Source organism: Ascaphus truei, chromosome 8 (genome assembly GCF_040206685.1).
Source record: "Ascaphus truei isolate aAscTru1 chromosome 8, aAscTru1.hap1, whole genome shotgun sequence".
Classification (NCBI taxonomy): domain Eukaryota; kingdom Metazoa; phylum Chordata; class Amphibia; order Anura; family Ascaphidae; genus Ascaphus; species Ascaphus truei.
Window position 1 is genome coordinate 74,379,679 of NC_134490.1, and position 22,234 is coordinate 74,401,912.

A 22,234-nucleotide genomic window follows, 5' to 3' on the forward strand; every position below is an offset into this window, starting at 1 on the left:
TGGCTAGAACCGCTCACATGATGCGGCCGTCGCCAGCTAAGAACAAATGTGCAGATCGTGCAGGAGTCAGCTACCCTGCAGATCCACGAATCGCACACGCCGCAACGGGTATGTGTGCTGCTATTGGTTTTTATTATGTTGTTTTTTTAGGCGGGTCGGTACACACAGCGCCGCGCGCGTTTTCCTGTATAACCACGGCCTTAGGGTTATCAACTCAATATAGTTGCTATAGAAATCCTTTTATGAAGTGTGGGATGGGACTAATTTCAATGTACTTTGCATAGCCATTAGTCAGACTCTCTTTCGTGGTGATGGTGGGTAGGACGATGGATTTGGTCAAAACAATCTGCGGAATTCCAGATAACTAATTTGGACTGCTTCGCCCACATCTAGTTGTAGGGGAGAAGAAACATTAGAACAGGCCGGTCAAACACATGACCCAAAAAGCAGAGATATGCGGCCCGGAGTTTGGCAGCGAAGGAGGGAGAGAGAAAGGTGGGGGTGAGAGGGGGAGAGAGAGAGGTGGGGGTTATAGTGACTATGTGAGTCAGTTAGACCTGGGCTACTTTCTTTTTTACTTTCCATCCCTCTGATGATGCGGCCCGAGTCTTGCAGTCAGATTTAAGAATTGGCCCCCAACCTATTCTGAGTGTGACGGGCTTGAGTTAGAAGGAAGGCTAAAAGAAAGCATGAAGGAAATAAAGACAGATGGAAGTACAGGTCAATATGGAGAAGGAAGGGGACATAATGGGGCTGGAGAGGAGGGTTGAGAGGGGAAGGGTAAATTAGATGTCGGTTGACAATGGTTGGCAAATTGAACCTGTATTGTCTCAACAGGAATTACTCACATTTCCACCATGCGATCTATGGGAATTGCTACATGTTCAAACAAAATGTGGGCTCTCCCGCCAACATGTGGAGCTCCTCTATGCCAGGGATCAAAAATGGTTAGTGAGCTGTTTGTGAGTGAGGTATACGAGTGCGAGTGAAATGTGTATGAGTATGTGATCTTGGTATTTGTATGCCTTACCTATGTGTAAGTAAGATGGAGCGGCCGTGTAGGTATGGTCAGGAAGGAGTTCACACACCACTTTCTTGTAATGAAAGTCCTGTATTCCCAGAGTCAGGGGTTGCAGGTTGCAGTTATCAGGTAATAGAAGAGGAGAAGGAGCGGCTCAGTGAGTAAAGACACTGACTGGCACTGAGTTTGAATCAGGGGAACCTGGTTCAATTCCTGTTGTCGGCTCCTTGTGCCCTTGGGCAAGTCACTTTATTTCCCTGTGCCTCAGGCACCAAAAACATAGATTGAAAGCTCCATGGAGCAGGGACCTGTGCCTGCAAAATGTCTCTGTAAAGCACTGCGTATAACTAGCAGCGCTATTCAAGAACATGCTCAAAAAACAAAACAGAATATTGTCTTTAAAGTAAACAGCATCAGTCTGCAAAATAACAGGACAGTCCTTAATCGCCGGTATCCCCAAAGGGAGTTCAGACTCTCCCTCTGACAGGCTCTCTACAACCTGTTCCCTCACAGATTGAGAGACAGGAAGGAATCTGCTGTCTGCCTTTTAACCCTCCTCTTTCCAGTCAGCTAACACACCTACAAGCTGGCGTGTGGTTCTTTTGGACTGCTAAAGTGAGAGCGTTTTTAACCCTCTTGTATACTCCCTGACAGTAAGTGAATAAGTTGAGTGTGTGGGCTATGTGTGTATGAGTACATAACCTATGTATGTCTGAGTTTTATTTATTTATACAAATGTTTTGCCAGGAAGTAATACAGTGAGAGTTACCTCTCGTTTTCAAGTATGTCCTGGGCACAGAGTTATAACAATGTATGGTTACATTAAAAGAATAGAGTTATACAGTCAATTCACAGACATCTCATGGACAGATAGTGTTGGAAAATTGGGTGCAGGGGGTAAAAGGGCTGGAGAGTTTCAGGTTGAAATACCGCAATTTTAACACCAACAAACTTCAGCGAACACCAGAAAACGGCTCACACCCTTTGGCTGCCCTTCTGCTGCCCATCGGGGCGACGCAGATGTAGACTGAAGGGGTTCAGAATGAATGCAGCTGTGATTTCACAGCCCCTTTGTCCTCCAGGGTATTAGCTTTCCATAGGGTGGGGCGGACGAAACACCACAGTAAGCAAACGCAGGGATTAACCCTTAGCACGCTGGTTATGTGCAGAGGGGAGCAGCTCTTGTGGAACCCCATCATGCGTCCGCCTATGGGGCTGAAGGGGTTCAGAGTGAGTGCTTGTGAGCCCTGGAGTCACGCAGTGCCTGAGTGAGGCATGATTTTCCTTGCAAGTCAGTGCCAGCATCTATCTGCCATTCACCAGCAAGTCTAGGAAAGTTGCACATAAAATTAATTGCTTCAGAGATCGCGACTGCTCAGTGACACCAACAGGTGTCCTTCCACCTCCGCCGGGTAACCAGTGCTTCTGGTGGGGGTCCCCCAGTCCTCTTGTGCATATACCAATCAGCTATTCATTCTTGTACTCTACTAGCTTGTACCACCTCTGTTGGGAGGCTCTTCTGCAAATCCCACCACCCTTTCAGTGAAGACGAATTTCCTAACATTTCCCGCTGCCTCCCACCCTCCAGCTTCAAAGACCTCTTGTTCTAGCACAGGGGTCGGCAACCTGTGGCTCCCGAGTCACATTGGGCTCTTTCAGCCACTACTGGTGGCTCAGTTCAGGGCCCGGGCTGGTACTTCCACGCAAGGCCGCCGACCGGGAGAGAGCTGGGACAAATGTCCGGGCCTCTGTTGGCTGCTGGGCCCTAGCTCTCCCCTGGCGGCCTTAAGTGGAAGCTCCACCCCCGCGTGTGCGCTGGTCAGCGACGGAAGTTGACACACTTGCCAGCGGGATTGGCGAAGCACTGGAGGCCACCCCCAAGGTAAGGAGTGTGTGTATTGGGGGATGGGGGGGGGGGTTATTGTGTGTATTGAAGAATGGGGGGTTATTGTGTGTGTATTGGGGGGGGGTTATTGAGTGTCTGTAGGGGAGGGGGAGTTATTGTATGTGTGTATTGGGGAAGGGGAGTTATTGTGTGTTTGTGACGGGAGGGGGTAACCAGTCTATAATAAAGGTCAAGCCCGTTTTGGTTACCCCTGCTCCATGTATAAGGGTCCCAGATAGTTAGCTCTTCGACCCAGTAACATTGTATGATCACATTGTACTTTGTGTAATAAAAGCATTTTTTGTGTTTTTCCCTTTCCGGGCATGCCAGCGAGCAGGGATTGCTAGTGTATGAGTTTCAAGGGGGGTTTTGCGGAGGAACCATTGGCAGAATGTGCCTAGGAGGTTGGGGTCCGGAGTTACCCAATCATGCCCGATTCTCGGATACATGTAGGCACATTATTCCAGCAATACCTCCCCTTGAAAACGTAAGCGCGACTCACCACTAGGGTACCCTGCTTCAGCACAGCCCAGAAAGGAGAATGAGGCACAGGGATAAATATGTATTCCTGTAGCTGAGGGAATCCCTAGGTTAAGGGGGGTACCCCAGCTAGTGACAAGGTGACCCACAATCAGTATATGGTTTGCGGGAGCCCCACCCGTATATAAGGTTGGAGGGGCTCTGCAAACTGAGTCACAGGGAAAGTGTGTGGGGGAATAAGGCAGAAATAAAGAGACAAACATTTTCCTTTTCTGTTCCGTCCCCCAAAACTCAGAGTGCATTACAATATACTTTAATGTATTGTAATATGTTTTTATATTCGGTACCCATGTCCAAACAGGCAGCCCGTGCAAACCCATAGACGCCGGTAAGTTTGCTGGACATCGGAGTCAAAACAGCCAGAGGATGCTCAGAGGTGTGAACAGCATTTGGTCAGCGGGGAAAGGTGGAGTACTAGGTCCGGAGATCAATGTCAGTTCTCCGGGATGTCACTTGTTCTGCCAGACCTGGTAGAGCCTGCCCAGCAGGTGGCATTTGGATGGCTGGGGGGGGTATGTGGAAGTCTTACACATGCCCCTTAGCTGTTTTGATTTTCCCGCTGACCCGGCTTTTCTAGCTGGCTCGGCTCCAATTGGCTGCTTAGGAAAGTTCCCACGTACTGATTGGCTGTCCGGTCTGCTCCTATTTTGTGAATGAAGCAGAGAATACTATAAGAAGCCGTCGTCCAATCAGATTGTGCGTTCCCCTTGAGTCAGAGCCGAAAGAGCACGGACGGGCTTTTCAGAGATGCTTTGTTTGTAATAGCAAAGCAACCGGCTTCGATTTGTAGCCTGAAAAACATCCCCGCCGGAGACTAAGCATTTTGAGGATGGTTATTGTGTGTGTATTCGGGGAGAGGGGCTTATTAAGTGTGGGGTGGGGGTTATTGAATGTTGAGAGGGGGGTATTGAGTATGGGAGGGGGAATTGTGTATGTGGGGTGGAGTTGAGTGAGTGGGAGGAGGGGGAAGAATTGAGTGTGTGGGGGTATTGAGTGAGAGAGTAGGGAGGAGGGGAGAGAGTAAATAAATACAGAGGACCAAGCATATTTTGATTTATTTCGCTTTTTTTTGCCGAAAGGTGGAAATGACAATTTACTTCAACTGTTTTGCACAGAATAATTATGAAAAAAATAAATTAAATGACTTATTATTGTGAGAGGCATTTTGTTACCCCACATGTTTTTTCCTTTCCCTAATACTGATTGAAGTAAGTTTGGTGTATATTACAGACATTATGTACATACATTAATATACACCAAACTTACTTCAATCAGTATTAGGGAAAGGAAAAAATATGTGGGGTAAGAAAATGCCTCTCACAATACAGTAAGTCATTTTATTTATTTTTTTCATTGTTATTCTGTGCAAAACAGTTGAAGTAAATTGTCATTTCCACCTTTCGTCAAAAAAAGCTAAATAAATCAAATATGCTTGGTCCTGTGTATTTATTTACTCTCTCCCCTCCACCCCACTATATATATATATATATATATATATATATTTATTAGTGTGTGTGTGTGTGTGTGTGTGTGTGTGTGTGTGTGTGTGTGTGTGTGTGTGTGTGTGTGTGTGTGTGTGTTGCACAGTATAAGTAGTATCATGTATGTGTTTGTGGGGGTGTAATCATATTCATGCATCTCTCAAAATATTTTGTCCAAAGATTTTTTTTGCAAATGGCTCTTCTTCCTTGAAAGTTTGCAGACCCCTGTTCTTGCACTTCCCTTTCTATGGGGAATACCTCCACCATGCACCTTGTTGAAACCTGTGATGTATTCTGGCATATCTCCCTTTCCCTCCTCTGTCTTATATCCCCCTTTCTCTCTCATATCGCCTTTCCCTTCTCCTTTGCATATATTCCTCTCCCTCCACATTCTCATATCCTCCTCCCCCTCCTTATATTCCTCTCTTCCTTGTTTCTCATCCCCCCTTTCCCTTCTTTTTCTCTCCTATCCTCCTATCCCTCCTTTCTCATATAACCTCCCATCTCCCTCCTTTCTCTTACATCACCCCCTTCTCCCTCCTTTCTTTCTCATATTACCCCCCTCTCCCTCCTTTCTCTCTTACATCACCCCCTTCTCCCTCCTTTCTTTCTCATACTACCCCCTCTCCCTCCTTTCTCTCATATTACCCCCCTCTCCCTCCTTTCTCTTATATCACCCCCCTTTCTTTCTCATATTACCCCCCTCTCCCTCCTTTCTCATATTACCCCCCTCTCCCTCCTTTCTCTTATCTCACCCCCCTTTCTTTCTCATATTACCCCCCTCTCCCTCCTTTCTCATATTACCCCCCTCTCCCTCCTTTCTCTTATATCACCCCCCTTTCTTTCTCATATTACCCCCCTCTCCCTCCTTTCTCATATTACCCCCCTCTCCCCCGTTTCTCTGTCATATCCCCAAACTCCCTGTCTCTAACCTTTCTCACCACGTCTCTGGTTGTCTCTCTCTGACTCGCTCCCTTTCAGGTCTCACTCTCGTCCTTCACACGGAGCAGCACGATTACATCCCGTTACTCTCCTCCGTGGCTGGCGCTCGTATTCTTGTGCACGGACAAAATGAACCAGCTTTCATGGACGACCGAGGGTTCAATATTCAGCCGGGAGTGGAGACCTCCATCAGCATGAAGAAGGTGTGTGCGTGCTTGAGGTGCGTCTGTGCGTGTGCATGAGCTGTTTGAGGTATCTATTCGAACGTTGTGCGTGCAAGGTATGTTGGAGGTGTGTTCAAGTGCGTGGGGCCTACTCTCTAAATTACATCTAAACCGCTTCTATAAAAAGTGACAAACCGCCTGGTTTAACAGACAAAACGGCGGATTTGCTTTTGAAGTAGAATAACCTGAGGTGGTGCCGACTCCATCCCCAGTCTGACTTATGCGTTTTGTTTTCTGAGCCATATTTCAGGCTCGGGATGTACAGTAGCTCGCAATACCGATCTCGCCCCCCTTGTGGTGGTGTGAACGAAATGTGAGTTTTTAGACGCAGTTCATAACGGACCCACGAGAATAGCAGTTTTAGTAAAAAAAAAAAATGCGAGTTGGAGGCGCTTTGGACAAACCGATGGGATTGGCAGAGCCGGAGTGAAACCGCTTCTAAAAAAAGCCTTTTAGACACAGATTGGACTTGTGAGAAAGGCTTACAGAATAGCAAAGTAAGCTTGTCCGATCGGACAGGGCTCTTGGGACCGAATTGACACACTTCGGCGCTACGAGAATAGGCCCCTGTGTGCTTGGTATGTTTGTGTGATGTGTGTGTAAGGTATTTCACGTGTGCAAGGTATTTCACGTGTGCATCTTGTTTGTGTTTGCTGTGTGTGAGAGGGCTGTATGTATATGTGTGAGGGTATATGTTAGGTGTTTGAAATATGCATTTGAGAAGTGTGTGTCAAGGATGTATTTTGTGTAAGCGAGGATATGGCAGTGGGGTGTGTTTGTGAGAGAGAAATGGTTGTATGAGTTTTGTATACGATGTGTATATTATTTGTGCCAGCGATGTTTGGGAGAGAAAGGCATGCGTGTGCGATATGGGTGGAAAGTGTGTATGTGTGTGAGTGAAGCCTGTGTGTGCTTGTGTTTTAGGGAATTGTGTGTGCCAGTTGTGAGTGAGCTGACTGTGATCATAAAGTGAGTGTGTCTTAAAGCAGCTGGAGATGGATTACTGATTGGTCTGAGGCTGAGCACCTAAGAATTGTAAGTATTATCTTGGTATTGGTTATTGGTGCTACTTAAGAATACATTATCATTCTGATTATTGAGTTGCCTGTGATTGCTTGTGTGCTGCCCACAGGAGACAGTCAGTCGCTTGGGAGGGCAGTATAGTGACTGCACTGAGGATGGGAGCGATGTTGATGTGAAGAATATATTTAACAGCGATTACACCCAGCAGGTAATATTATACATATACACACACACACACATATACAGTGTGTGTATGTATGTATGTATGTATGTATATATATATATATATATATATATATATATATATATATATATACACACACACACACATACACACACACACTCAGCAGATAACAGGAAGGGGCTTATTATAGCTCAGTACACACACACATATATACAGTCACACATTAACCTCATTCCATACTGTGGCAGGACGGCCTGTAGCCGAGGTCAGGGAACAGTCCACACGTGTAGTTTCAGGATAAATGAAAACGTTCAGTGGCTTTATTTCTCCACAGCAACATAACATGCGGGTACACTGTCCCTTTAACAAAATAAATTCTGCTCCATGATGGGAGAAAAACTGACTAACACAGCAGACCTATCTAGCAGGCTGGCTGGCTCAACCATAACCAAACCTTCAGTCTTTTAAGCAGTCATGAAAACAAATGAAACAAATCTTACTTTGGCTGCAGTAAGTAGTGTTGTATCCTTCTGGCTAGCAACACATCTATCTATGTGCTCTTGTCTGAGAGAGCCAACTACTGCTGGTAACAAGATCCTTTTCTACCTTTCTGGCTCTCAGGTGTCAGCTTACTTCCTGACTTCCCCCTGAGTTAACCCTTATGAGTGCTGGATGAAGCACTCAGACATATGTCTCCCAGGCGTAACTGATAGGAGTTGACTTCACTCTGTCACATACCTCCCCTGTTTGTGTGTGGCTGGTGTCCCACACGGCTGAAGCCCGACCCTCCACTCTTTCCCTTGACAAAAAATCAGCATTTCCATGGTCCTTTCCAGGTCTATGCTGAATATCAAACGAGAAGGGTTGGAGGGCAATATACCACCTGGTCAACCTTGGATTTGTGTCCTTCATGGTGTTTAACCACTTCAAGGGCGCATGGTCACTGACCAGGGTGAAGTGTACTCCGGCGACATAATGTCTCAAGGCCTCAATTGCCCATTTTACAGCGAGGCACTCCTTCTCAATAACGGAATACCTCACTTCCCTTGGGAACAGCTTCCAGCTGATGAACAGTATGGGGTGTTCAACACCATCAAATTGCTGAGACAGCACTGCTCCCAGTCCTACCTCTGAGGCATCCGTCTGGATGATGAAGGGCTCTTTAAAATCTGGGCTCCGAAGAGCGAGGCCCTCTGACAGGCACTTTTTTAGCATGTCAAAGGCGTCTTGGCACTCCCAAGACCATTTAACTTGGGTTGGGGCACTCTTTTTTGTCAGATCTGTTAGGGGTGCAGAAATTTCTGAAAAATTGGAGATAAACCGCCGGTAATACCCTGCTAACCCCAAAAGGGAGCGGACATGTGTCTTTGTCTGTGGGGTGGGGACTTCCTTTATGGCGGCCACCTTGCTAGCTAGTGGCCTTACTATCCCTCCCCCAACGGCATAGCCCAAGTACTTTGTAGTGGATTTACCCAGGGCACATTTTTTTGGATTTGCAGTGAGCCCTGCTTCTCTTAAGGACGTTAGGACTGCCCTTAACCTTTTTATATGAGACTGCCAGTGTCTGCTACAGATGACAATGTCATCCAAGTAGGCAGCGGCATATGCCCTATGGGGTCGTAGTTCCTTGTCCATTAACCTTTGGAACGTGGCTGGAGCCCCATGTAACCCAAATGGCATAGTGACGAATTGGTATAAACCGAGAGGGGAGGCGAAGGCAGTTTTGCATTTGGATTCTTCCGCTAGAGGTATCTGCCAATATCCTTTCGTGAGATCTAGGGTGGAGATATACTCTGCTTTACCAAGCGAATCAAGCAATTCATCCACCCTAGGCATTGGATATGCATCAAATCTGGATACAGCATTTACCTTTCGCAGATCTACGCAAAACCTCACCTTCCCATCTGGTTTAGGGACCAACACGATAGGGCTACACCATTCGCTGTGGGACTCCTCGATCACGCCCAATTCCAACATGTCTATTATCTCCCTCTCTACCAGGTCTTTTCGGCCCTCTGGCAATCTATAGGCACGGGACCGTACTTTTACGCCAGGTTCTGTCTCAATCCTATGGGACACTAAATCAGTCTGCCCTGGCAGCTCAGAAAAAACATCTGAGAACTGGTCACATACATCAAGTAGGTCTGACCTTTGTTCCGTTGTTAAGTGCTCTCCCATGGGAACCTGATGGTCAGTGTACGTACTACCCTTTGGAAGCTTTGGACCCAAATCCGTCTCTCCTTCCCGAGGGTGAATGAACAGCGATCTCATCGTTTTCCAAGGTTTCAGGAGGTTCACGTGGTAGATTTGTTTACCCTTCCTGGACCCTGGTTGAGAGATCTCATAGTTCACCTCCCCGGTGCGGCGGAGAACTTGGAAAGGACCCTGCCACTTCGCAAGGAGTTTACTCTCTGATGTCGGTAGTAGTAGCATCACTTGGTCCCCAGGTTGGAAGACCCTCAAGCGAGCATTTTGGTTGTACTGCCTCTCTTGACGTTCTTGAGCAGATTTGAGGTTTTCCTTCGCAAACCGACCTATCATGTCTAGGCGGTTTCTAAGATCTATGACATACTGAAGGGTATTCTTGGAGGGGGAGGGCTCCTCCTCCCAGGATTCCTTCAGTAGGTCGAGAATACCCCGAGGTTGGCGTCCATATAGGAGCTCAAACGGGGAGAAGCCTGTGGATGATTGGGGAACTTCTCGTACCGCAAACAACAGGAAAGGGAGAAGTTCATCCCAAGCTCGCTTTTCAGTGTCCACAAACTTCCTAAGCATAGATTTTAAAGTACGGTTAAACCTCTCTACCAATCCATCAGTCTGAGGATGGTAGACCGAGGTCCGGACGGATTTTACCTCCAATAACTTCAGGACATCCTGCATTAACTTTGCCATGAAATTTGTTCCCTGGTCAGTTAACATTACTTGGGGAAGTCCTACCCTAGAAAACAGTTCGAACAGCCTATGAGCAACCTGTTTAGCAGTGGCTGATCTCAGAGGGAAGGCCTCAGGATATCTGGTGGCATAATCTACCACAACGAGTATAAATTTATGTCCCTTCGCAGAGGGTTCTAAAGGTCCGACCAGATCTACCCCAATTCTCTCGAATGGGACAGCTACCAAGGGCAGAGGAACCAAGGGAGCTGGCTTCTGTCCTTTTTGGCTAGTTAACTGGCATTCAGTACATGTCTCACATAGTTTCATGATGTCACCATGTATGCCTGGCCAATAAAACCGGGACGAGATGCGGTCCGTGGTTTTATCTCTGCCCAAATGACCACCCCATGGGAGAATATGGGCAAGGGTGAACACCGTTTTAATCAACCCTTTAGGGACTAGCATCTGTCGAATGACCTCCCCTGTTTGTGTAACCTTATTCACACGATATAGAATGTCATTCAACAGTTCAAAATGTGGAAACACTTTTACACCCTGTTCATCCATTATCTTGTTGTTGACCTGTACCACCTTCTCATATTGTCTAGCCAGAGCTGGGTCCTCCCTCTGCCTCTGACGGAAGTCAGGAAGATCCAGGTCTGGCAAAATTCCCGTGTCTATCTGTTCCCCACCCTGGTCATCCCCGGCCATGACCTGCAGTCCTTTGGGCTGACTAATGTTAAAAAGAGTCCCAGCCTTTCTTAACCAGTCCTCTTTTTCCGCACGTCTCTGTTTACATGTCTTTGGGACATGGTGTCTACGGGGAAAAAGGGAACAAGTCTCCGGGCTTCTCCGGTACCAGAGAAGTAGGCTCCGTAGGAGTAGGGGCCAACAATGTTTCGAGGTAGGGCCAGTCTCGGCCAAGTAAAACAGGAGCAGGTAGCCAGGGAGCAACTCCCACTAGTAGGCTAGCCTCTTGATCCTGGATACGCAGTAGAACGTTCGCCGTCGGGTATCTCTTTGTATCCCCATGGATACACTCGATATTCCAAGGAGAGTCATAAGATAGTCTATTGCTTGGAATTAGGCCCTCTAGGATCAGGGTTTTTCCAGAGCCTGAGTCCAGCATGGCGTTTACCTTTGTCCCCTCCAGAGATGCCGGGACTAACCACGGATTGTGGTCCCCTCGGAGACAAGCTGTGGCAGTGGTTCTGCCATATGAACAGTCCATCTCATCATCTCCTGAATCCGCAACCTCGGTCGTCAGCGGAAGCTCTCGATGGGGCTCGGTGTTTGGACCTCTCCGCTGTTGGATGGGGTCCTCCCTTCTGATTGGTGGGGTTATCCTCTCCACCGGGTGGGTGACAGGAGTCCAGGTTCTCGGGGAATACTGTGGGTGGCGGCCTCCCTTGAGTGATCCAGTGGCCTCGGACCCAGGATGGGCGTATGCGGGAGTTTGTACCAGGAACCTTCCGAGATGGGAAAGGGTCTTCCGATCGGGTTGACTGGATCTCCCGAGCTGGCGGGTTGTAGCCCCCTCGATTGTCTGCTCTCCTGCCTCTAGCATCACTGGAAGCAACTGGTGTTTGCACCGGCCGTTCCCAGCTATCCTGTTGGGTGTCGTCGCCCAGGAAGTTTTCCACCAAGCGGACCGCTGAATCCAGGGAATATGCAGCGTGTCTTTTTACCCAGGAGCGGGAGGAGGGGGGCAGTATCTGTATGAACTGCTCGAGCACAAACTGTTCAAGGATCTCTGCCTTGTCATGTTTTTCCGGTTGTATCCACCTGGAACATAAGTCTACTAAGCGGTGGGCTACGACTCGGGGTCTGTCTCTGTTTGTATATTTGACTGTCCGGAACCGCTGTCGGTAGGTCTCTGGAGTGAGGACTAGGCGATCCAGAATAGCAGCCTTTAGTTGGTGATAGTCCATGGCCTCGTCTGCTGGAAGAGCCTGGTATGCTGCCTGAGCTTCCCCTATGAGGAGTGGAGCCAGAGTCGTTACCCAGCGATCAACTGTCCAGCCATGGGCCGTGGCTACCCTTTCAAAACTGAGGAGAAATGCCTCTGGGTCTTCGTTTGGCTTCATTTTATGCAGCCTCACCGGTGGATTATTTGGAATCCCTGGTCTGCCTGGGGCTGGGCCTTCGGCCAGCAATTGGAGTAGCTTTTCCTCTCGCCGGGCCTGTTGCTCATCTTGCTGGGCTTGTCGCTCAGCTTGCTTCTCTGCTAGCTGGAGCTGTTGCTCAAGGAACTGAGAAAAAATTTTCTCCATTTTTTTATTTTTTCCGTCTGTGTGTGTGTGTGGCCCTTCAGATACAGGGCCCGTCCAACATCCCACTTCTGACACCACTTGTGGCAGGACGGCCTGTAGCTGAGGTCAGGGAACAGTCCACACGTGTAGTTTCAGGATAAATGAAAACGTTCAGTGGCTTTATTTCTCCACAGCAACATAACATGCAGGTACACTGTCCCTTTAACAAAATAAATTCTGCTCCATGATGGGAGAAAAACTGACTAACACAGTAGACCTATCTAGCAGGCTGGCTGGCTAAACCATAACCAAACCTTCAGAGTCTTTTAAGCAGTCATGAAAAAAAATGAAACAAATCTTACTTTGGCTGCAGTAAGTAGTGTTGTATCCTTCTGGCTAGCAACACATCTATCCATGTGCTCTTGTCTGAGAGAGCCAGCTACTGCTGGTAACAAGATCCTTTTCTACCTTTCTGGCTCTCAGGTGTCAGCTTACTTCCTGACTTCCCCCTGAGTTAACCCTTATGAGTGCTGGATGAAGCACTCAGACATATGTCTCCCAGGCGTAACTGATAGGAGTTGACTTCACTCTGTCACACATACAAACTCACATAATACTTGTTACGGTCCCGTATGTTGCTATGTACTGTCCAGGAGACAGACCCGCTAGACAGAGGTGCAGTGTAGAGACCGACTCGTACCTTGGATCTGAATCCTGAAGCAATAGATTAGTAGGGTTCGGTTCCGGGGTCAAGGCATGAGAGAGGCCGGGTGGCCGTGGTCACTGTTCCAGGGTCAAGGCATGAGAGAGGCCGGGTGGCCGGGGTCACTGTTCCAGGGTCAGGGCATGAGAGAGGCCAGGTGGCCATGGTCACTGTTCCGGGGTCAGGGCATGAGAGAGGCCTGATGGCCGGGGTCACTGTTCCGGGTCAGGGCATGAGAGAGGCCGGGTGGCCGTGGTCACTGTTCCGGGGTTAGGGATGGAATGAGGCAGAATGGTATTGGTGAGGTAGTCCAGCGGCAAGCAGGGGTCTAAGGCAAGCAAGACAAGACATAGGCAGGGAAATTCAGAAGGCATCCATGTTGGAGATTCTCATAATACTGACACACACACACACACACACACACACACACACACACACACACACACACACACACACACACACACACACACACACACACACACACACACACACACACACACACACACACACACACACACACACACACACACACACACACTTCATTTCAATCTCTCCATACTGTATTGCTGTGATCTATTGCTTCCCCTGGTCCAACTTCCCAAATTCATTCATAATTTTGTTGCATGGTTCCCCCTCTTCCTCTTATCTGACATCCCTGCTCCTAGTTACACCAGTATTAATCTCCTCACGCACATATGAACCATTCTGCCTCTTTCAATCCCTACTTCTGGCCCGGCATTCTCCTGCTCAAATACAAATCCCCTTCTATTTGCCCTAGACTAAGCTGCTACTACCACCACTCACTGATCTCATCTCCTTAGGGATAAGCTATAGCAGAACCTGCTATCGTGTGTCTGCACACCAGCGAATTAAATCTTTCCAACCCTATCCCTACAACCCTGCGCTATACTGCACCACACAACATGCTCCTCTCTAATGTCCAGTCTCCTTCAATGTCTATTCTCAACTTTATCAAGACTTAGAATCTTACCTACCATTCCAGTCTGTTCCCTCCCCAAACTCTTCTCACCAGCGTCTGTGGAAGGATACTACCACCATCTCTCATCCACCGTCTCCCACAATCTGCCCTCCTGACCCCATCTCGTCAAATCTCTTTTGATCCCTCTTCTCCACAATAACTCCAACGTTGACCCACATCTTCGACCTTTTTTGTTAGCACTGGTATATTCCTTTCTTCTTCTAGGTATGGTCCTGTCATCTAAATGAGCCCTCTCTCCCTTCACCTGCTTTCTTGTTTTTGTACTCCCATCTGCACCCAAACTACTTAAGTGACTGGTATGCATGATTGAATGTCTCTCCTCCGGCTCCCTCCTTCATAATATGCAGACTGGATTCTGTTCTAAACCCTCCACTGAACGGCCCCCTGAGTGTAGCCAATGACCCAATGGAGAAATCTTCTTATTTTATAAGACCTCTCTGCTGCCTTCGACAATGTTGATCACCCCCCCCCCACCTACCACCACCTCATCTGAACTCTCTAATCCAATGGTGGCCAACTCCAGTCCTCATGAGCCACCTAAACAAAAAGAGCCCCATCAGACCCCAACAGAAAGTGTGAGCTGAGAAGAGGAACGAGAATATGAAACACTGAAGGACCAATCAGATGGGTAGGAGGGGAAGAGAGCCATAATATGCAGGCCAATGGATTAGAGCAGTGGCTAACTCTGGACCTCAAGGGGTATGTGCAGGTCAGGTTTTAAGGATATCCCTGCTTCAGCACAGGTGGCTCAATCAGTGGCTCAGTTCCTTCAGTCTATCATTTTCTGGTTCCTCTTCTCAGCTCACATTTTCTGTTGTTTTCTTTTTGTTTAGGACCTCAGCACTCCGGCTCTTCACTACCTGACTTCTCCTTCTGTCCCTCACTCTCTTTCTTCACCTTCTCTCCCTCAGTTCTTTTCATCTCTCCTTCACTACGTCTTCCCCCCCCCCTCTCTCTCTCTTGCCTGTTCTCTCCCTCGCGCTCGCTCTTCCCTGTACTATTTCTCTTCCCTGTACTCTCCCTGGCTCTCTCTTCCCTGTAATCTCCTTCGCCCTCTCTCTTCCCTGTACTCCCACTCACTCTCTTCCCTGTACTCTCCCTCACTCTCTTCCCTATACTCTACCTCTCTCTTTCCTGTACTCCCCCCTCACTCTCTTCCCTGTACTCCCACTCACTCTCTTCCCTGTATTCCCCCATACGCTCTTCCCTGTACTCTCCCTCACTCTCTTCCCTATACTCTACCTCTCTCTTCCATGTACTCTCCCTCGCTCTCTCTTCCCTGTACTCTCCCCCGCCCTCACTCCTCCCTGTACTTTCACTCACTCTCTTCCCTATACTCTGCCTCTCTCTTCCATGTATTCTCCCCCGCCCTCGCTCCTCCCTGTACTCTCCCTCACTCTCTTCCCTATACTCTACCTCTCTCTTCCATGTATTCTCCCCCGCCCTCGCTCCTCCCTGTACTCTCCCTCACTCTCTTCCCTATACTCTACCTCTCTCTTCCATGTATTCTCCCCCGCCCTCGCTCCTCCCTGTACTCTCCCTCACTCTCTTCCCTATACTCTACCTCTCTCTTCCATGTATTCTCCCTCGCTCTCTCTTCCCTGTTCTCTCCCCCGCCCTCGCTCCTCCCTGTACGCTCACTCTGTCTCTCTCCTAGGTATGTGTTCGCTCCTGTTTTCAGGATTTCATGGTGCATCGCTGCGGTTGTGCATACGCCTTTTATCCACTTCCCAAAGGAGAAGAATACTGTGACTACAACAAGCACAGAAGCTGGGGTAAGAGGTAGACCTATAACAACACACACACCTAAGGCCTCGGGCATGGTCAGCGCTTCGGCGCTAACCCGTGCTGAGGCGCGCTCTCGCTTACCAGTGAGCCCCTGCAGCTGCAATGAGAGCGGCTTTAGCAGGGGCTCGCGCAGGCGTGCGGAAGCGTGGGTCTTATCCAAATTTTAGTTTCAAGCGCTTGCGGAGCGCAGGGCCGGTCACGTGAGCGGTTCGCCCAATGAGGGTGAACCAGCTCCGTGACGTCACTGGCCCGCCCCCTGATACGCCCCCGGATGGCGCGCTAACCAAGGCCAGGGAAAGCACCCGCTTTCCCTCAGCCTCAGCGCGCCTCCGCACGGCTGCGGCAACCCTGGACGCAGCCTAACACACACAGTGACACAAACACATGCACTCACGCAATGACGTGCACACACCGAGACACACAAAATGACGCAAACGCACTCACACAGTTACTAGTCACAGTGACACAAACACTGATACTGATACATAAACACAATGACACACGTATTCCCAGTAACAAAATGACACACACTGATAATTTGTGTTCCCTGCAGGTCACTGTTACTATAAACTCAACAATGAATTCATCTCTGACAAGCTCGGCTGTTTTACTAAATGTCGCAAACCATGTCTGTAAGTGTGAGGGGGGGGGGAGCAGTGTAAGAGCGCTGGGTGCGGGGGGGGGTTTGGAGCAGTGTAAGAGCGCTGGTTGCGGGGGGAGAGCAGTGCAAGAGAGCTGGGTGTGTGGGGTGGGTGCAGTGTAAGAGCGCTGGGTGCGGGTGGGAGCAGTGTAAGAGAGCTGGGTGTGGGGGGAGAGCAGTGTAAGATAGCTGGATGCGGGGGGAGAGCTGTGTAAGAGAGCTGGGTGTGGGGGGGAAGCAGTGTAAGAGCGCTGGGTGCGGGGGAGAGCAGTGTAAGAGTGCTGGGTGTGGGGGGAGCAGTGTAAGAGTGCTGGGTGTGGTGGGAGAGCAGTGTAAGAGCGCTGGGTGCGGGGGGAGAGCAGTGTAAGAGCGCTGGGTGCGGGGGAGAGCAGTGTAAGAGCGCTGGGTGTGGGGGGAGCAGTGTAAGAGCGCTGGGTGTGGGGGGAGCAGTGTAAGAGCGCTGGGTGTGGGGGGGAGCAGTGTAAGAGCGCTGGGTGTGGGGGGAGCAGTGTAAGAGCGCTGGGTGCGGTGGGGGAGCAGTGTAAGAGCGCTGGGTGCGGTGGGAGAGCAGTGTAAGAGCGCTGGGTGCGGTGAGAGAGCAGTGTAAGAGCGCTGGGTGTGGGGAGGTGCAGTGTAAGAGTGCTGGGTGTGGGGGAGAGCAGTGTAAGAGCGCTGGGTGCGGGGAGAGAGCAGTGTAAGTGCGCTGGGTGCGGGGGGAGAGCAGTGTAAGAGCGCTGGGTGCGGTGGGAGAGCATTGTAAGAGCACTGGGTGTGGGGGAGCAGTGTAAGAGCGCTGGGTGCGGTGGGGGAACAGTGTAAGAGCGCTGGGTGCGGTGGGGGAGCAGTCTAAGAGCGCTGGGTGTGGGGGGAGCAGTGTAAGAGCGCTGGATGCGGTGGGAGAGCAGTGTAAGAGCGCTGGGTGCGGGGGGAGAGCAGTGTAAGTGTGCTGGGTGCGGGGGGAGAGCAGTGTAAGAGCGCTGGGTGCGGTGGGAGAGCATTGTAAGAGCACTGGGTGTGGGGGAGCAGTGTAAGAGCGCTGGGTGCGGTGGGGGAACAGTGTAAGAGCGCTGGGTGCGGTGGGGGAGCAGTCTAAGAGTGCTGGGTGTAGGGGTGAGCAGTGTAAGAGCGCTGGATGCGGTGGGAGAGCAGTGTAAGAGCGCTGGGTGTGGGGGGGAGCAGTGTAAGTGCGGTGGGAGAGCAGTGTAAGAGTGCTGGGTGTGGGGGGGAGCAGTGTAAAAGTGCTGGGTGCGGTGGGAGAGCAGTGTAAGAGCGCTGGGTGTGGGGGGGAGCAGTGTAAGAGAGCTGGGTGCAGTGGGAGACAGTGTAAGAGCGCTGGGTGTGGGGGGGTGCAGTGTAAGAGTGCTGGGTGTGGGGTGTGGGGGGGAACAGTGTAAGAGCGCTGGGTGTGGGGGGAGCAGTGTAAGAGCGCTGGGTGTGGGGGGAGAGCAGTGTAAGAGCGCTGGGTGCGGGGGGAGAGCAGTGTAAGAGCGCTGGGTGCGGGGGGAGAGCAGTGTAAGTGCGCTGGGTGCGGGGGGAGAGCAGTGTAAGAGCGCTGGGTGCGGTGGGAGAGCATTGTAAGAGCGCTGGGTGCGGGGGGAGAGCAGTTTAAGTGCACTGGGTGCATGGGGAGAGCAGTGTGAGAGCGCTGGGTGCGGGGGGAGAGCAGTTTAAGTGCGCTGGGTGCATGGGGAGAGCAGTGTAAGAGCGCTGGGTGCATGGGGAGAGCAATGTAAGAGCGCTGGGTGCAGGGAGAGCAGTGTAATAGCGCTCGAGGTGGGGGGTGCAGTGTAAGAGCGCTGGGTGCGGTGGGGGAGCAGTCTAAGAGCGCTGGGTGTGGGGGGGAGCAGTGTAAGAGCGCTGGATGCGGTGGGAGAGCAGTGTAAGAGCGCTGGGTGTGGGGGGGAGCAGTGTAAGTGCGGTGGGAGAGCAGTGTAAGAGTGCTGGGTGTGGGGGGGAGCAGTGTAAGAGTGCTGGGTGCGGTGGGAGAGCAGTGTAAGAGCGCTGGGTGTGGGGGGAGCAGTGTAAGTGCGGTGGGAGAGCAGTGTAAGAGCGCTGGGTGTGGGGGGGGAGCAGTGTAAGTGCGGTGGGAGAGCAGTGTAAGAGCGCTGGGTGTGGGGTGGGTGCAGTGTAAGAGAGCTGGGTGTGGGAGCAGTGTAAGAGCGCTGGGTGCGGTGGGAGACAGTGTAAGAGCGCTGGGTGTGGGGGGGTGCAGTGTAAGAGTGCTGGGTGTGGGGGGGAACAGTGTAAGAGCGCTGGGTGTGGGGGGAGCAGTGTAAGAGCGCTGGGTGTGGGGGGAGAGCAGTGTAAAAGCGCTGGGTGCGGGGGGAGAGCAGTGTAAGAGCGCTGGGTGCGGGGGGAGAGCAGTGTAAGTGCGCTGGGTGCGGGGGGAGAGCAGTGTAAGAACGCTGGGTGCGGTGGGAGAGCATTGTAAGAGCGCTGGGTGCGGGGGGAGAGCAGTTTAAGTGCGCTGGGTGCATGGGGAGAGCAGTGTGAGAGCGCTGGGTGCGGGGGGAGAGCAGTTTAAGTGCGCTGGGTGCATGGGGAGAGCAGTGTAAGAGTGCTGGGTGCATGGGGAGAGCAATGTAAGAGCGCTGGGTGCAGGGAGAGCAGTGTAATAGCGCTCGAGGTGGGGGGAGAGCAGTGTAAGAGCGCTGGGTGTGGGGAGAGCAGTGTAATAACGCTCGAGGTGGGGGGAGAGCAGTGTAAGAGCGCTGGGTGTGGGGGGAGAGCAGTATAAGAGTGTGTGCTGTGGTCGGAGAGCACTGTAAGAGCGCTGGGTGTGGGAACAGTGTAAAAGCGCTTGGTGTGGGGAGAGAGCAGCATAAGAGTGCTGGGTGTGAGGAGAGAGCAGTGGAAGAGCGCTGGGTGTGGGGAGAGAGCAGTGGAAGAGTTCTGGGTGCGGGGAGAGCAGTGGAAGAGTGTTGGGTGCGGGGAGAGCAGTGTAAGAGCGCTGGGTGTGGGGGGAGAGCAGTGTAAGAGAGCTGGGGGTTGGGGAGAGTAGTGTAACAGCGCTTAGTGTGGGGAGAGAGCCGTGTAAGAGCGCTGGGTGTGGGGAGAGAGCCGTGTAAGAGCGCTGGGTGTGGGAACAGAGTAAAAGCGCTTGGTGTGGGGAGAGAGCAGTATAAGAGCGCTGGGTGTGGGGAGAGAGCAGTGGAAGAGCGCTATGTGTGGGAACAGTGTAAAAGCGCTTGGTGTGGGGAGAGAGCAGTATAAGAGCGCTGGGTGTGGGGAGAGAGCAGTGGAAGAGCGCTGGGTGTGGGGAGAGAGCAGTGGAAGAGTGCTGGGTGCGGGAAGAGCAGTGGAAGAGTGCTGGGTGCGGGGAGAGCAGTGGAAGAGGGCTGGGTGTAGAGTGAGAGAAGTGTAAGCGTGCTGGGTGTGAGGCGGAGCAGTGTAAGAGCACTGGTGGTTGGGGAGAGTAGTGTAACAGCGCTTAGTGTGGGGAGAGAGCCGTGTAAGAGCGCTAGGTGTGGGGAGAGAGCCGTGTAAGAGCGCTGGGTGTGGGAACAGTGTAAAAGCGCTTGGTGTGGAGAGAGAGCAGTATAAGAGCGCTGGGTGTGGGGAGAGAGCAGTGGAAGAGCGCTGGGTGTGGGGAGAGAGCAGTGGAAGAGTGCTGGGTGCGGGGAGAGCAGTGGAAGAGAGCTGGGTGTAGAGGGAGAGAAGTGTAAGCGTGCTGGGTGTGAGGCGGAGCAGTGTAAGAGCACTGGGGGTTGGGGAGACTAGTGTAACAGTGCTTAGTGTGGGGAGAGAGCCGTGTAAGAGCGCTGGGTGTGGGGAGAGAGCCGTGTAAGAGCGCTGGGTGTGGGGCGAGAGCCGTGTAAGAGCGCTGGGTGTGGTGGGAGAGCAGTATAAGAGCGTGTGGTGTGAGGCGAGAGTAGTGTAAAAGCGCTTAGTGTGGGGAGAGAGCAGTGTAAGAGAGCTGGGTGCCGTGGGGAGCTGTGTAAGAGCGCTGGGTGTGGGGAGAGAGCCGTGTAAGAGCGCTGGGTGTGGGGAGAGAGCCGTGTAAGAGCGCTGGGTGTGGGAAGAGAGCCGTGTAAGAGCGCTGGGTGTGGTGGGAGAGCAATATAAAAGCGTGTGGTGTGAGGCGAGAGTAGTGTAAAAGTGCTTAGTGTGGGGAGAGAGCAGTGTAAGAGAGCTGGGTGCCGTGGGGAGCTGTGTAAGAGCGTGTGTTGTGGTGGGAAAGCAGTGTAAGAACACTGGTTGTGGTGGGAGAGCAGTGTAAGAGTGCTGGGTGTGGTCCGCTTGCTGTGTAAGAGTGTGTGGTGTGGTCGGAGGGCAGTGTAAAAGTGCTGGGTGCGGTGGGAGAGCAGTGTAAGAGCGCTGGGTGTGGGGGGGAGCAGTGTAAGAGAGCTGGGTGCGGTGGGAGACAGTGTAAGAGCGCTGGGTGTGGGGGGGTGCAGTGTAAGAGTGCTGGGTGTGGGGTGTGGGGGGAGCAGTGTAAGAGCGCTGGGTGTGGGGGGAGAGCAGTGTAAGAGCGCTGGGTGCGGGGGGAGAGCAGTGTAAGAGAGCTGGGTGCGGGGGGAGAGCAGTGTAAGTGCGCTGGGTGCGGGGGGAGAGCAGTGTAAGAGCGCTGGGTGCGGTGGGAGAGCATTGTAAGAGCGCTGGGTGCGGGGGGAGAGCAGTTTAAGTGCACTGGGTGCATGGGGAGAGCAGTGTGAGAGCGCTGGGTGCGGGGGGAGAGCAGTTTAAGTGCGCTGGGTGCATGGGGAGAGCAGTGTAAGAGCGCTGGGTGCATGGGGAGAGCAATGTAAGAGCGCTGGGTGCAGGGAGAGCAGTGTAATAGCGCTCGAGGTGGGGGGTGCAGTGTAAGAGCGCTGGGTGCGGTGGGGGAGCAGTCTAAGAGCGCTGGGTGTGGGGGGGAGCAGTGTAAGAGCGCTGGATGCGGTGGGAGAGCAGTGTAAGAGCGCTGGGTGTGGGGGGGAGCAGTGTAAGTGCGGTGGGAGAGCAGTGTAAGAGTGCTGGGTGTGGGGGGGAGCAGTGTAAGAGTGCTGGGTGCGGTGGGAGAGCAGTGTAAGAGCGCTGGGTGTGGGGGGAGCAGTGTAAGTGCGGTGGGAGAGCAGTGTAAGAGCGCTGGGTGTGGGGGGGGAGCAGTGTAAGTGCGGTGGGAGAGCAGTGTAAGAGCGCTGGGTGTGGGGTGGGTGCAGTGTAAGAGAGCTGGGTGTGGGAGCAATGTAAGAGCGCTGGGTGCGGTGGGAGACAGTGTAAGAGCGCTGGGTGTGGGGGGGTGCAGTGTAAGAGTGCTGGGTGTGGGGGGGAACAGTGTAAGAGCGCTGGGTGTGGGGGGAGCAGTGTAAGAGCGCTGGGTGTGGGGGGAGAGCAGTGTAAAAGCGCTGGGTGCGGGGGGAGAGCAGTGTAAGAGCGCTGGGTGCGGGGGGAGAGCAGTGTAAGTGCGCTGGGTGCGGGGGGAGAGCAGTGTAAGAACGCTGGGTGCGGTGGGAGAGCATTGTAAGAGCGCTGGGTGCGGGGGGAGAGCAGTTTAAGTGCGCTGGGTGCATGGGGAGAGCAGTGTGAGAGCGCTGGGTGCGGGGGGAGAGCAGTTTAAGTGCGCTGGGTGCATGGGGAGAGCAGTGTAAGAGTGCTGGGTGCATGGGGAGAGCAATGTAAGAGCGCTGGGTGCAGGGAGAGCAGTGTAATAGCGCTCGAGGTGGGGGGAGAGCAGTGTAAGAGCGCTGGGTGTGGG

General features: G+C 52.0%; 1 protein-coding gene across 2 annotated transcripts in view; it reads left to right on the forward strand.

Annotated features, from left to right (window-relative positions):
- The window catches only part of SCNN1A (sodium channel epithelial 1 subunit alpha), a 34,343-nt gene that overhangs the window by 5,739 nt on the left and 6,370 nt on the right, over window positions 1–22,234 (forward strand). For both annotated transcript variants that reach the window (XR_012803626.1, XM_075612701.1), the window contains exons 5-9: window positions 838–947; window positions 5,909–6,072; window positions 7,226–7,324; window positions 15,787–15,904; window positions 16,471–16,549. Coding sequence is in view for 1 of the 2 variants with exons in the window: in XM_075612701.1 (XP_075468816.1) it covers window positions 838–947; window positions 5,909–6,072; window positions 7,226–7,324; window positions 15,787–15,904; window positions 16,471–16,549 (570 nt within the window). In the remaining variant the exon portion in view is untranslated. The remainder of the gene's footprint in view (window positions 1–837; window positions 948–5,908; window positions 6,073–7,225; window positions 7,325–15,786; window positions 15,905–16,470; window positions 16,550–22,234) is intronic.